Consider the following 16,068-nt stretch of genomic DNA (forward strand, 5'->3'; position numbering starts at 1 on the left):
AACAACACTGTGGCTTGAACTAATGCATACTCTGGCAGGTTTCCAACCACAGCACCTGATTCCAGTTCAACTTCAGTCATTTAGTCAACCAACGTGTCAACCTGACATCTCACCTGTCCTGTTTAGCTCGTTTGTCCACCGAGGCCACCCGTACCTCCCCGTCACCTTTGGGTCTCCCATAGTTACTCAGAGGCTGATTCTACAGCAGAAGAGAAAAGACAAAGTTGGGCTGTGATCTGGCAGGAATAACAGCCTTTTTCCAAAGCCTTGTGTAAACGATACCAGCCTCTCATTATTTGGACAAAACGTGCGCCTTACCAGGTTTTCGATGGACTTCTGATACTGATCTATTTCTCGCAGCGTCTCATTGTCCCTCTTGACCTCATTAACGTACTGAGCCAAGTCCTGCACACACATCAGGAAACAATAAAACATCTCTTTTAATTTAGTTACACAGAGTGCAGCTGGACATGCTGCACTGTATGTAACATCCTTTGCGTAGTTTTCACTTCGCCATGTAGGCTTGTAAACTCCAAGAGACCATGTATGACATTCTGCTTTACAAAGAGAGATTGACTTGACTCTCAGCTTTCAGTATTACTGAGCAGCTTCACAGGGTTACAAAATCACCATGAAAAGCTGTAGAAAAATGAATTTAATGCATGTATAACACATTATTTAGGAAACCACAATAAACTTCCATGACATTATTACCTTTAAAGGTGCCATAAACAAAGACAAGATATATTTAAATTGTTTTTCTTGCCCAAATGCATTGTGTGTGTCCTGGAGGTCCAACAAAAATAAGCAATTTTTAAAGCTATTTTAAATCCTGCATTGTTTATATATCTATATTTGCGAACTTGCACTCTTCTTTTTCACAGTTTTTGTTGGTGCATTTCGACGTTTCCTGGCATGTTACTGCCACCAAATGTTGATATGAAGAACAGCATGAAACCTGAAGCTGAGCTGTGTATCGCACATCTCGTAATTTTGGGTATGCGTGTTCCTCCTAGTGCACTTCACATAAATTATTTACAGTTTACTGCTTGATTAAAGTGATGCTGACGCTGTGGTGGGCCTTCCGCTCAATGCACACTGGGATAAGATTGTGAAAGACAACACACTGGACAAACTGATGGCGTACCTTCATGGCATCTAATGCCGTCCGTAGATTACTCTTGTCAGTGGCATCATGAGTGTGCTTCACCAGTTCCTAGTGGGCAAAAACAAATCACGCACAAAAAAACAGAAAATGTAAAAAGGGACGAAAAGTTGTCTGTCAATCATAAAGATACATGTAATATTCATGAACATTGTTATCCTGCACGCATACAGTACCGCCACACGCCACACATGAACGTGAGGCTTTGCCTCTAGATATGAAATGAAAAAGGTTTGCTGCAAAAAGAACCTCGTCCTGAAATAAATCAGATAGTGTGTATGTGTGTGCACTCATCTATTGCAGGTGTGTGTGTGTCTGTGTGTGCAGTGTGTATCTGAAATTGCTTGCCAGTGCCTAGTTGCAGCGTAAACAAGACATCTAGACCTCAGCAGTGGAGGATAAGGAAGGATGCCATGCATGTCCTTCATACAGGCAGACAAACACTGTGTCCACACATATACACACTGAGCCGCTAAGGGAGATATATATGTCTGCTTGGCACTGCTCAAATCCCTGGTGTCAGTCAAGCTCAACCTGGGCATTATTATCACTAGCAAGACGACAGAGGCCTATTTATCAAGGCTTGCTCCCACCTCCACACATCCAGAGATACAGGGGAAGGGAGTGGTCACACTGATAGCAGGGACCATACATGATGGACTCACTGAGGGAATCGTGTTGCTGCAGGTTCAGGGGGGAAGAGAAATGATGAGCAGAGGCAGCAAGGAAGAAAGAGCGAGAGATTGATGACAAAAAAAAGAGAGAAAGAAACAGCAAAAGAGAGGTACTCGGGGAGCGAGGGGAAGTGACAAGACATTAGTTGTACAGATTCGGGCTGTCACCATGTGGGAAAGTAACCCAGCGGATGCTTTATTCGGTGCAGCTTGCTATTACCCGGCTGTTCCACAGGGATCCCGGCCCATGTTGACACAACAGAATCTTTGTTCCTACAGATAATTTTCCTTTTTTATTTTTGGTGTTACATTTGTGTTGCATGTAAACATGAGAGTGGTGAGATCACACGCTTTCAGAGGTTTCAGAGAGCCTAATTTGGGACGTTTTATGGAACCCTCTTGGAATGGGCACATTTCTGCCTGAGGAACATAAGTAAATGAGCAATTTGAATTGAAAGAGCAAAGCATGCATGTCTTCCACATAGAGGAATATTGGTGTATTAACCCTGTTGTGGACACAATCTGAATGGCATTCTTTAGTAATGCTTCTATCATGCTTCACTTACTAGGTTAGAGGTATGAAAGCAAAGAGAAGTCTTTTTTTGGTTTAGGACTGAAAATAACTTGACTACTTACAATTCCTCAGCATTAAAATGTTACTAAGAGAACAGAAATGTGCTTTGAAACATGTGAAATGTGGTCTGCATTCAAGTCTTGCAAATTTTCAACAGGTAATTTCTAGTTCCACCGCTTTCAACAGACACAAAAACAGTATAAAAACTTTAATGTGCATGCTTTTCATTCTTCCATCCAAAGAAATGATTGCCCATCCTCGGTTGTGCAAAGAGTGATATGTTCTTTCAATTGTAAGTTTTCATTTTGATTTTTTTTTATCTGAAAATGACAGACGAACAGAATTCTCTTTTGGACACTTTTTTCTATCCAAATTTGTGAACCCTAAGCTGAATATCACTCATGTACAAATTGAAAGCGCCTGCTGGAAATTAGATGAAGGCAAACCACATGAATTCAGACAGATGGTTCTTGCAGTAAAATATTTAAAAGATTAACATTTGAACTTTAAGTAATCAGCTCATTTGCTTCTGTAAAAAGCCTCCTACTACACATCAGACCACCTTGAACTCATCGCACCTCCTAGGTTTCACATTAGCATATACACAATAAAAGAATAACATAGTAAAAATCCTCCCTATGGAAGACTGTTACAGCAGACGCAAGGAGGCAGAGCTGTTCTTGTCACCTCCCCACCCACTGACGTACCCACAACATTGATTTAGCTCAATTAAGCATTCAGTCTTTGCCCTATTTTACAGTTCAAATCTGCTACTGTATCAAAAATGCATGTCAGAATTCCTAAAATTTAAATAAACACAACAATATGCATCATTCAAAATGCATTACAGAGGAACAGGTTCTGAGACATTGAATGCTGAAATATGAAATGCTTCCATCTTCAGTGACACATTAGTAACTTCTCACTGACTTCATCCTTAGTTTCTACACTCAGGTTTTCTGAACACATCAGAAATACTTTATCTTCCTCTTTGTCTATCTCTCTAGTTGTTTGTCTCGTTCTGTCTGCTGCTCTCTCTTTCAGTCCTGCTTCACTTTATCTATTTTCTCTCACCTCCTCCTTGATTGTCTCGATCAGATTATGAGCGGCTCATTTCAGACTCGCAGACACAAAGAAGCTACAGAAATAGACGAGAGGAGCCTCAGAGCCTGAAGGACGAAGGCTGGGGAGGAGAGCGAAACGTGGTCAAGGCTGCCTCCGGTGGATGAACTGAGCAGTGACAGTGAGTCCTCCTGCTCATAAAGACTGATTGGCATTGATGGAGCCTTTGCTGAATCAAAAACTCCCTGATGGGGCTCTGTCATTCGCTAAGAGTCATCTATAAAGTCAATGAAGTCACTGTCATTTACAATCTCGTCCAGAATAGCAGTAAGTGACATCTTATGCAGCTGTGCAGTGTGAAATATGGGGCGGAAATATAGGATGATGGATAAATATGGACAGCTTAATTACACAGCTGGTTATGCACAGTAGTGGGAGAAATTCTGATCTCTTTAAGTGAGGCAAAAGCAGTGACATGACAGTATAAAATACACAGTTTTTAGCAAAAGTCTTGCAATCTAGCCTATCAGTGAATTATATCTGAAGAATTCAAATCTTTATAATGCCCAGTCACCCTTTTTCAAAAGGTTTTATATTTACATTTATTGCTGTTATTAAAATGCAGTGACATGTAATCAGTATGTTAATGTTACTGCTGGTCGATATGCAGGTAATTGTAACTATATGCATAAACCAGCAGAGTGACCACTACTGGCAGATACGAGTGGAAGAGTTTAAACAGTAGGTATCATAAAATGAAAATCTTGAACCTCATAACAGCCCTGAAGTACAGTGCATCAGTGAATCTAATCAGTCACTCTCCACTGCTAATAATGCATAGATGCTTGATTCAATACAAATACTGTACTTTTTAGCAAAGTTAACGAAGTGTCAAAGTTGCTTTTGGTATTTAGAAGGTAGTATAGGTGACACATATGCTCAAATGTCATGTTTTCACACAGAACATGAAGCTAAACCAGGCAACGATCTTATCGACGTACCTACAAGCTTTATCAATCAGGAGTGTGGCTCAATTTGGTTCATTTTGGTCAACTTTCTGTGCATTCATTGGTGTATTTTAGCAGCATTTGTAGTATCTGTCGTCATCCTGATAATACTAAGCATGACATCTTTACAGACAAACTGATAAATCTAATTATGCAGGGATTCAGCATAGCAATAAAATGATGCATTCACAACATAAAAATAGTCAAATCTTTAGAGATTATCACTCAAAATACCATACCGTTTCACTTTTCACACAAAAAAATACATTTGGGATCGTCAGATATAAACAAGCTCAATATCAGCACCGCCAACATGATATACACATGATATATTAGTAAAGTTATGCTACAATGAATGCGATATGCTCAGTGTATTGTCCCATGAATGGACAGACTGCAGAGGGTGCAGTGGGTTTGTTCAGAAAAATGCAGTCATCCCTGGTTTGCCAACATTCCCAGCATTACCTGGAAGGCTACAACCTTACAAAAAGATGAAATGCCAACTTTTTGACTGCTCAGAACAGAAACATGATCGGTAGTTTGGAGCACTTTACCTGCAGGAGGAGGTGATACTTCAAAACCCGCTGCATTGGGACCACTAGCAGATCCCTCAGTGTGAATTTGCCGTAGTTGGCTCTCTTTGAACATTCCTGTACAAAGACACAGAAAGAGAATCAATAGTGTATACATTATGTATAGACCCTATAGAGGATACCATTTCCACCAACTCTCAATAAAAAAGGGTTTAGTTTTACATTTTTCACTTTGTAGAAACACGTGCAGTGAAAGGAGGATCGTGTTCAGGCTTAATAAAAGCTTTGCTGTAATTTATGTTGTCAGCTGCAGTGACATCCCCTGCAATGCCTCAGGTACACACTTGAGGGCATTCTCTGACCATCCTGAGAAATGAACACTGGTTGGTGTAGCTGTAAATAAGCTTTCATTGATCATTTAATAAAAAGCATTAAAAAAAAAAAACTTACCTCTAGCTTCATGCGCACATCCTCTCTGTTTTTGCAGATGTCATCCAGGGTGGCAATGGCTGTCTCCACATGGCTGCAGTATTTTCCATAGATCAACAACCTGAAATATATTGAAAATGTGAAAGACAGTAAGAAGATTAGAGAGACGAATTGAGTGCCTACACTTTTCTGAAAACAGCGTCTAAGATTGGGTTAAGACCTACTTAATAACTTGACTGAAGAAACAAAGCTGACAGACAAATTGTTCTAAGTTGGTCGCATACAATACAGAGAAACTTGTCATTGCATGATGACTGAAAACTATTAGGCTTAAGATATTATACTACACTATTATAAATTATATGTACAGAGCTTTACAGAAATCTTAAGGGCATATGGGGACACTGGAAAAAATACAGAAAAGTGAGATGTTATAAAGTTCATTGTGTACCTCTCTTTGAAAGTGATGAAGATCTGGTAAAGGTTTTGGGCACTTCTATGGTGGACTGAGTCTTGGATTTCCAGCAGTAAACACTTGTGAACTTTAACCAAGTCCTGAAAAACAACAGCAAACAACGCTAATCATTAAACTGCAAATAACAATTCTTTTCCTTGCCTGTCAATTAATCGGAAGATCATTTTCTCAACTAAACTAATAGTTTGGTAAATATGTGTGAGATAATAATGAAAAATCAAGGCTCCTGTAAGCATGAATAATCACAAAACACAATTTAAAGTGAGGAGATTGGTACTATCAAAATTTCCGTCTATCATTTTTCTGTCTATCCAGAAATAAATTGAGCATTTGATTTTAACCTTCTTTTGACATTATATTGGATGCATATGTCTTTTTGAATTCAATTCGTGTTTTTTTTAACATTACATCGTAACTACTTCTTATAACAGGCAAACATTATGCTGAAGCTTTAAATGAGATGGCATTTAACAATGTGTCTTTGTTTGGCTATTTTTAATGTCAAGCTAATGGTTTAACCAGAAAACTAATGACGTACCCATGAGCTTTAGTTATACTTTGTTTTTAGTGCTAATTTGCAAATGTTAGCATGCTAAAACACAGAGCTAAAAGTAAGCACAGAAAATATCCTTCTTCGAGCTCACAATTAGCATTTTAAGAATTATCATTGTGAGCATGTTAGCACAGTTAGCATTTAGCTCAAAACACTATTGTGCTTTGGATGGACAGAAAACCTAAAATGACCATTACCTTATAGTCATACTCTGTCATGTTCCTAATTTCACAATATTTAATATGAATTTAAAGCTTTATAGCAGATGTATGTGCATCAAGGTCCATAACAAAATTAGTTTTTGGCACAGTAAACCAATAAAATGTGGAATTAACCCATTTGTTCTATTATCTACACCTGTGCTTTTCTACTCTGTCAAAAAATCTGTTATGCAAGTTAGAAAATGTTAGTATATTAAACACAAAACTAACAGTAAACACAAAAAATCTCTCCCTGCTTGGCAGCAACCTGCATGTTAGTAGTGGCATTGTCCCATTAACCTTTAGCTTAAAGGACTCTAGTACTTTGACAGCCTAGAATGGCTGTAACTATAGTTAGACTCTGTTGTGCTACAGTTTCACTGGATTTAAAACTCATTTCAAGTTCAGTGAACCATTGAGTTCTATTTTTTTTTTAATTAAATCAGTTTTTGTGACACTAAAATGTGAAATTAAGTCATAAACTTTTTCACTGGTTACATCTGTGCTCCCCTTTGTGTGATCTTTCAAAGCATTTTCAGTGAAAAAGTCAAAAGAAGAGTTTTGTGACCCTGAGTTGACCACAGTGAAACACGATGACTTACCGGAATATTCACAAACACCTTCTCCAGCTCGGCGGCGGTAAAAACATGGTGAGGGGCGTCATAAAGTGCTGCAGGAGAGAGAGGCAGAGAGAGAGGATGCAAGGGAATGAAAGTCGTTCCTCTAGAGTAAGAGTGGGAAAGTCATTTTGCGAGAGACGCTATTATATTATGGGGCCAAGCTGCAAAGAGCTGCAGTCAGCAAAAACAAGGAGGACTGTCTGGGTCACGACAATAATCTCATTTTCAGAGTTTGCAATTTAATGATTTCCTCTCAGAAAACTCCCACCGCATAGTCACCTCTACATCTCAAAGGAGCGGGCGAGCACAAACTAAATTCCACCATCCACTTCATATCGAAAGTCATCTACCGAGACACTCCACTGGGAAATCAGGCAAGGTCTTTTTACAGACGTGAACGTACACAAGAGGGAGAAGACAAGTAGCTGTGGTTGGAGCCTCAGAGACGGCGGGCCTCCTACAGTCCTGTGAAAGTGCAGGGTAAGGTGGAAAACTCCCCAAGAAAAGGGCTTTTCTCAGAGTTTTGGTCTTTAAGGGCAGTTTGTTGTAAGGAGTGCTGGGATTACTCTTCACCTACTACTAATTTCAAAAATAAAAATGCATGCTTTAACTCATTTCTCTCTGGGAGTATTGCTACACTACTCATTATTATTTCCATTATACCCCAAAACGAGTCATTACAGTGAGTCCGTTTCACATTTTCTCACATTACAGGTGATAACGAGGCCAAACTTCAGTGCTTTGTTATCTTTTTAAAAAATCAAATAGGGTGAGACTGTTCCCACCCAAAAAAAGTGTACCTTCATTTTTCTAGCCACAGTGGTGGAGTGCAGTTTCACATCAATGGCAAACAAAGAATAGCTGTAACTTTTAAATCATTGTTGGGACAACTAGACTTACAATTTTAATGTAAAACATTTGAAAAGAACTGGGGCTGATGACTGATAAATGAATGGATTTTGATGGGATGAAATCTAGACCCAGATACCATGAATGAACTTCTCGCCCTTCACAACTACAAAAACACAGAAAAGATACCAGACGAGCCATCTAGTTGACAACTAATGTTATCAGACTAATAGACTAATGATTTTCTTTAGTTATACCAGTTTACATGATCTGACATAAAGTAGAAACCTCCTATGCCTCTATGTTCTATGTCTCGACTAATGAGTTATCCTCCATTTCTGTCCAGCCCTGACCTTTAAGATTTAAAATATCATGACTTCATTATTTTATCCTATAAAAATTGTGTTTAGAATTTTGTTGGAATGAGAAATTATTACTATAAATTCTCACGTTACGGATAAAAATGTGTTCTGTGAGGTCACGGTGACTTTCGACTTCCAAATCCTAATCCCTTCATCTTTGTGTCAAAGTAGACGTTTGTGCCAGATGTGACGAAATTTCCTCCAGGCATTTCTGTTGCAAGCTGTTCACGAGAACGAGACAGATGGGATGTCACAGTGACCTTAACCTCTGACCACCCAAATCTAATCAGGTCATCTTTGAGTCCACATTTGTCTCAAATTTGAAGAAACTGTCTGAAGGTGTTTTAGAGATGCAGTGTTCGTGAGAAGGACATATGAATAGACAACTTGAAAATATAATGCCTCAGAAGCTCCTGATAAAATAAATTACACATCACAAGTAACAGCCTACCAGCACAAAGGATAAAGGTTGAAAAAGTTCTCTTAAAATTAAACATATGGAGACCTCGATTTAAAAGAAAAAGAAAGAAAAATCTCCTGAAAAATCATTCAACTACAATTGTGCACGTTCAATAGTTCTGGAAGTATTCATAGTAGTATTTGGTACTCATTCTATTGGACAGGAAAGCTGGATTTACGCTTTTGCATATTGCTGCTACTGACCCCGGCACACTCACTCACATGAAATGCTTCAATTTCAGTCAGTGTAAAGCACCGGGATGACGTCTTCACTATGACAACCATCTATTACCTTCTCTATAGACTCCAGGGTCTCAGCGTATTTCTCCTCTGTCTGCTTGATCTCTGTTAAACAGCAACTCCTGATGTCAATCTCTGCCTGCTTCTGGAACGCCTACACAAACACATACAAACACACACAGACACACACACAGGGGCCCGTTACTGTGTGTCAGCTCTGTGGGCTGACACACTGTTGAGTCCTCAACCAGATGTAGTCAATCCAACGCTTTGAGCAAGGTCAGACGGTCACACATGCTTGCTAAGCTGTTTGCCAATTATGAGAGAACATGGGGGATTTTCACTGAACAAAGCGTTAATGATGTAGGCAAAAATCTAACTAACAGAGCTACAAAATTAGATCTTTGGTATCTGCAGATTTAAAGAGTTAGAAAAGACCATGATTACCAAGTTACATCGACTGTAACAGAGAGAGCGTAAAACAGAGCAAAAGATACCAATCAGAATAGTTAAATACATACAAATATTAGATGAATTCTGAAAAATATAATGGTTGGTTGTAAACAATTTGCAAAGGTAGACAGGAGTTGCATGGGTCTGATCTGCACCTACTGGTCCAACCAGTGTTCATTTGTGAGTAGTAGAGATGCTGGCCCACAGATTTTTTTCTTCTAATTCAGTGAGGCCAGCTTTCAGCCTTTATGCTAGATTAGGCTAGGCTAATCAGCCATTAGCTTCATATTTAGTAAACATACCAACATCACAGAGGCTCGATTTGTCCATTTTTTAAAAAAGAATATGCACATATGCCACAATGTCAGGCTACAGTGTTTCTTTAATATGTGTTCATAGGTGGGCTGTGTGCTACTTTGGGCCAACTCGTATGTCAGTGAGAGGTGAACTAACCGGAGGAGGGATGGCTTCTGTCTTCATCAGATCCTCATAGATTTCCCCGCCATCTTCATCATCGTACACGCAGTCATACAGATCCTCCTCGTCCTCCACTCCGTTCTCACTGCGGCACACATGACAGTATATGGTAGTGACATTACATTACATCACGCTGCCGTTTGATCCTGAGTTTCACAGTGAGTGGGTAATGGTTTTTACTCTTCATGACAACCACACGGAAGGGTCACAAAGAAACACACACACGGCTCCGGTTTTACAGACGTGGATTTTAATACTTTACTACAAATCTTGTTAGCTGGGGACAACACTTAATCCGTGGCTGTGAAAGTGGCTCAGGAACACGCACGCAAGAAAAGACTTTTATGTGTGACACCACAGGCTTGTTCTGACTGCTCACATCGGAGCCAATTACTGTACCTTAGCAAGTGACTCAGTGCGTAGATGTGTGTTCTTCTACTTTTTATCAATGTACTTCAGAACCAGATGTTCTCAAAAGAGATGTCACATGAGGAGAAAACTCTTAAAAAGGCACATCTGCACAGGAGGGTATGGATAAGGATTTCTACATGTGCAGGTTTATTATGGGGAAGAATAGATCTGCTATGTTTAATAGAGGGGGTGTCTAATGGGCTCCCACACCACCAACCAACATGATTTTTGATACTATATCTGCAATTGTAATTTCAATTTGAATAGCCATCAGACAAAATATATAATTCTAAGCAAACTATACCCTGATGAAAACGTAGATAACCACAGCCACTTATGGCAGGCTACAGTAAAATGCATTTTCATTGATACATACTTATTGTCTTTGTTTTTTGGTTGTTATTTTAATTATTAAAGAGGCGATGCTCTATATATAGTTATGGAAATGCATCTTTTCACACATTAGTAGACTTAAGTAAACAGATCAGACTTTTCCGCAGTTAAATAATTTTCCAACAGCTCTGACTGAGCTCAGGACTCCATGTGAGAGTTCTATGCGACCATAAGGATTAACATATTTAACTGTAGCTTTTAAGCTGTGACTTTACATCAAGTCAAAAAACTACAGATAAATTATTGTTTGCCGCGAGATTGTGATCAATCTTTACCCCATGCCAGGGATAATTTATAATTAGCCAAAAAGTAGTCCAAAAATTAAAGTTACCACTATTGTGCTATGTGCATAAATGCACTTAACTCTCCAGCTTTGGAGACTCTCATAGGTGTCCAAATGCTGCAGGTATTTCATAAACTCAGAGGAAAAACTCCTACAAACAGCTGGAAGGAACAAACTAAACTTAAGCTCCTGTTATATTTATAATTGATGACTGATTGAGTTTAATTAATCTGACCTATTCCAGACTTGTTTTAGTCGAAATCAAGTTTTTTTTATGGAGTAACAACAATGAGGTAACATACACAGAAGGAGTTTTGTGATTTTGAGGCCTTTTCTCATGTGGAGTGAGTGTGAGTCAGAGCCTGAAAGCCGGTGCCTCACACCAAAAGCATGAGAGTTGTCAACTCTGGATAAAAGATCAATGAGTCAGGCAGGCTGGACTAACAAACTCAAATAAACCACCCTTCTGCCCCCACACTCTCTCGAGTACTCTAGGATGGACAGGGGGAAATGGCTGGTTAACAAGAGGGTTAACAAGGGGGGTGGTAGACCAAATCATTCCCCCTCAAATCGCCCTTATTGGTAGGGTGTGGCATGAGGATTAAGCATTGACAACTGTGGTTATTGGAGAACATTTAGAGATTTTTAGAAAAACAACTTTTGTACTGACAGCCAAACATGAAGACTGACAAAATACACTACCAGCACCCCAAAGTTCTGGTGTAATGCCAGAAGAATAATCCATATGTAACTAGAAAAGCACTCGGAGAGCGCATACCTCCGCCATGCCGTGTGTCTGTTTGTCTGTCTGTCCGTCTATATGTGTGTGTGTGTGTGTGTGTGTGTGTGTGTGTGTGTCTGTTTGTCTGTTAACAGCATAACTCAAAACGTCATGGACGGATTTTCACCAAATTTTTACAGGATGTCCAGAAGAGCACAAATAAGAATCGATTAGATTTTGGAGGTGATCTGAATCACCGTCTGGATCCAAGAATTTTTTGAAGGTCGAAGGACAATTGAGAGATGGCCGCCAAAATCTAATCGATTCTTACTTGTGCTCTTCCGGACATCCTGTAAAAAATTTGGTGAAAATCCGTCCATGACTTTTTGAGTTATGCTGTTAACAGACAAACAGACACACACACACACACACACACACACACACACACACACACACACACACAGACGGACAGACAGATAAGCAAACTCCGGTGATTACATAACCTCCTGGCGGAGGTAATAATTATCTTCCTGTAAAATTTGTACATCTCCCTGTAAAACTACCAAATATTTTTGACACCTTTTCTCCTATTTAACAGGAAGCGACAGAACTAAGTATGTTCTTAAAGGTAATATACCCTGGAATTTAAAAGGTGTGATACTTTACTGATAAAGTATGGTATTTTTAACCGTCACATATTCAACTTTGCAGTAGAACAACCAAAACAATGACAATCAAACATAGTAGACATTGATAATACTCTTAACTGACAATTTAAAGAAATGCAAGTCGTGTTTGTGTCCCTCTTTTGTTTTATTTCATTTGAATTACTCATGTAGCTGACATCTCTGTTTCTGAATCGTGTTTTTGAAACTGCCATCAGTACTCTGCAGTTTTAAGGCAGAAATTCACTGATTATTTTGCTCATGATATGTCTTTAAGCAAATGAAAACATCAGACAGACATCTTAATATGATTAAAGCCTTGATTTTCATTGGATGGGTCTTTAAATCTCAACACAAAACACACAACCAGAGTAGTTTTCACAAAGAGAGATGGCACGTCTGTCTTATTTAATGACATTTCCACATTTAATAAAACTCCCTATTCCAGCCACACGCTGGCAGTCTTTCTTGGAGAATCAAATTAAATGATTTGATTTTCACAAGGAACAAAGATATTTTGCATTAAACTAAGTTGAACTAATGGCCCCAAGAAGTCAAGTGGTGTACAGAATTAGCGCTTAATCTAATTCAGTCTCAAACACATAATGATCTTCAAAATCTTCACTTGCCAGATAGGAAGATTTATTTTGGTCAGCTGCTGACAGATGGCTCTAAATGGCGAAGATAAAGCGAAAGCGAGATCTCCTGTTGTGTGCAATGGTATGTTTCAGTATATGTTGTCCATTGGATGGCTGTTAAACACTGAACAGATGGGAGTTCAGCAAGATTCAGACTGACACATCAAACCTCCCATCCTCTGCTGGCTGCTGTCAGGCCGCTGTTATCCTCTGTTACTACCGGTAGTGGGCTGCTTCCTGCTCTAGGAGCTGTCAGCACTAAACATAGACCAGACCACAGTGTCAGTGCGAGGCTTTTAAACAGTGGTTTTACTGTGGGATTGTCTCCCTCCACTGACTTCACTTAACCACACAAGTCACGATATCCCTCATTTTTCCGTACTGGTAATGGTTTCTGCTCAGATTCCAGCAGTGACATTCGAATGTGTCCCAGTGATAGACTAATATAAGTCTTATTAATAAACAGGCAACTACACTGTGTTATCAGCCGTTCACTTCAATGCAATGTTAGCAAGACAATGGAAAAGTATTGACAAGAACATCTGCATAAATTGGCAACTGACACAAGAATAGTCCAAACCAGACTACATTACATTAAAAAAAAATCCATATTAAACAAGCCAGTCAACCATTTTTTTACTGCTTCACTGCATTTAAAAAGGGCTTTGCATGGAATTGTGCCAAAAGTCCTGTTTGCCACAAAGGAGGATTGTGTAATCTTATTATTTTATTGGTCCTTTGCTTTCAGCGGAAAAAAAACGCAATCTTTGTTACTTTCAATTGAATTTTGAAAATGGAAGTCGTATGATAGTTTCAGTTATTGTTGTCATATGTTTAGTTAAGGTCTTCCAAGGCTGCACGTTCAAATGTCCTTCATCAGTTCATATTGAGGATAGCCTGAACAAGTTTATCTGTCCTTGTTCTGATCTGTGTCCCTTATTATTTAGCTGCAGGAACTGAAGACAGGAGAAGACTGGAGGTTCTAGTAAGGAGATGTTAGTGGTGAAATTTGTTCGAGAGAGGGAGAAGGATAAGGGCCTTAAGTCAGGAAGGAGGCAGGAGTGTGGCCGTCTGGTAGGAGCTTGTGATTGGGAAATGCATGTAGATTTAGGAGGAAAGTTTGTAGCTCCCCAAGAAATAGTGTTTACTAATCTGAGGCCAGACATTGTATTGTGGTTTGTGAATGAACAGACAGTGTATTTCATTGAGTTAACAGTCCTGTGGAAGTAGCTTATGAAAGGAAGAAGGCTAGATATGCAGACTTAAAGACAGAAGCTGAGCAGAGCGGATAGAGAACCAGAGTTGGCCCAGTTGAAGTACAGTGTAGGGACTTTGTTACAGGGTCACTATTGAGGGAGCTGGAATCGCAGGGGCAGAGTCTGAGGAAGACGGTGAGGGACGTGGTAGATGTGGCTGCTAGATCTAGTCAGTGGATATGGATTAGGAGATATATTAATAGTTGGGGGGGGTGAAACAGAGGCAGTGAGGGAGTAGAGGGAGGCAGAGGACAAGCCCTCTCCTTCACTTTGCTTTCCTTGCCTTCTTTTTCCTCTCCCAATGGGCATAGGTCCAGGAAATGAAGTGTAGATCAGGTGGGGGAGTGGCCAGCAGTGTTGCCAACTTCGCGACTTTCTCGCTAAATCTAGCGACTTTTCAAAGCTCCTAGCGACTTTTTTTTGTCAAAAGCGACTAGCGACAAATCTAGCGACTTTTTCGGCCGTTTTGGAGACTCTAATAGGAAAACTCAGCTCATTCTGCAGTTACTGTTTTCAACAAGCAGCAGGTGCTGCTGTGAGCTTCTCCCCCTCCCAAAGCACAGGCTGTCAGTCCAGTAACCCCGCAGCAGTCCCAGTGAGGGGAGGGGGACACCCACATCACTCCACGGCCAGACAGCAGATGAATCGCGCATGCGCAAAGTCACTACAGATCCCATCCAGACTTACGGAGCCATATAAACGAAAATGTTTCTTCACTGTCATACTAAAATAAACCACAGCATTTAGCCTCTAGTACAAAAACATATTTTGGATGTTTTATACTCACTTTTTGGTCTCTTCCACAACGTTATTCCTCTCTCCTACAACGTTGATTACAATTACATGCAAACTGGGAAATATGCAAATTAGGCGATGACGTCATTTAGCGACTTCTAGCGACTTTTAGGACAGCCAACAGCGACTTTCCTTACTGAGGAGTTGGCAACAGTGGTGGCCAGTTAGAGTCTCTTTGGGACTATGTGGCCATCTCAGGTAAATCTGTGATGTAAGGTACTGGCTGTGTCTTTGTCTTTTAGTTTGTTGTTAGTTTTCTCTTGTTAGATAGCATTATCAATTAGAAGTTAGCACTTGGTACTTGCATCTTAGATGAAGTCTGCTTGTATAGTTTCTGTCTGTGGGGAGCTTGGCTAAAGTAGGGAAGTATTTTAGCAATTAGCAGTTAGCATTAGCATGTAGCACTAGCAAGTTTGGCGAGCTGGCTTGTATAGTTTTTTTGTCAGTGGTATGTTTGCTTTGGACATGGTAGTAGTCTTGCAGCTAGCATTAGCATTTAGAGAGGTTTGGAAAGTTCACAAGTATAGTTTCTTTGTCACTTTTTAGCAGTTGGCACTAGGTGTTCAGCCTTTTGTACTAGCTAACTGGTAGCATCAGCACTGAAGCATCTCCTAAACGGGCCTGGGTCAACTGGACGTGGCAGTGCTGTCTGGATTGTGTAGGAGATCTGGGATGCCAGAGTTCATTGCCTAGCCTCCTGGAGGTGTTGTGGGACTAAATAGGTGAATCACCGTTGAAGGGAAGTTTCCACCTGATGACCCCCAGAGATGTGTT

General features: G+C 39.9%; 1 protein-coding gene across 1 annotated transcript in view; it reads right to left on the reverse strand.

Moving 5' to 3' along the window:
- LOC110970356 (guanine nucleotide exchange factor VAV3) overlaps window positions 1-16,068 on the reverse strand; it is a 111,336-nt gene that overhangs the window by 38,803 nt on the left and 56,465 nt on the right. Inside the window, 10 exon segments of the mRNA XM_022220626.2 lie at window positions 114-199; window positions 319-405; window positions 1,148-1,216; window positions 5,037-5,132; window positions 5,466-5,565; window positions 5,896-5,999; window positions 7,275-7,306; window positions 7,309-7,342; window positions 9,255-9,356; window positions 10,109-10,217. Of these exon segments, the coding sequence (XP_022076318.2) occupies window positions 114-199; window positions 319-405; window positions 1,148-1,216; window positions 5,037-5,132; window positions 5,466-5,565; window positions 5,896-5,999; window positions 7,275-7,306; window positions 7,309-7,342; window positions 9,255-9,356; window positions 10,109-10,217 (819 nt within the window).

This window comes from Acanthochromis polyacanthus, chromosome 20 (assembly GCF_021347895.1).
Source record: "Acanthochromis polyacanthus isolate Apoly-LR-REF ecotype Palm Island chromosome 20, KAUST_Apoly_ChrSc, whole genome shotgun sequence".
In the NCBI taxonomy this organism is placed as follows: Eukaryota; Metazoa; Chordata; class Actinopteri; family Pomacentridae; genus Acanthochromis; species Acanthochromis polyacanthus.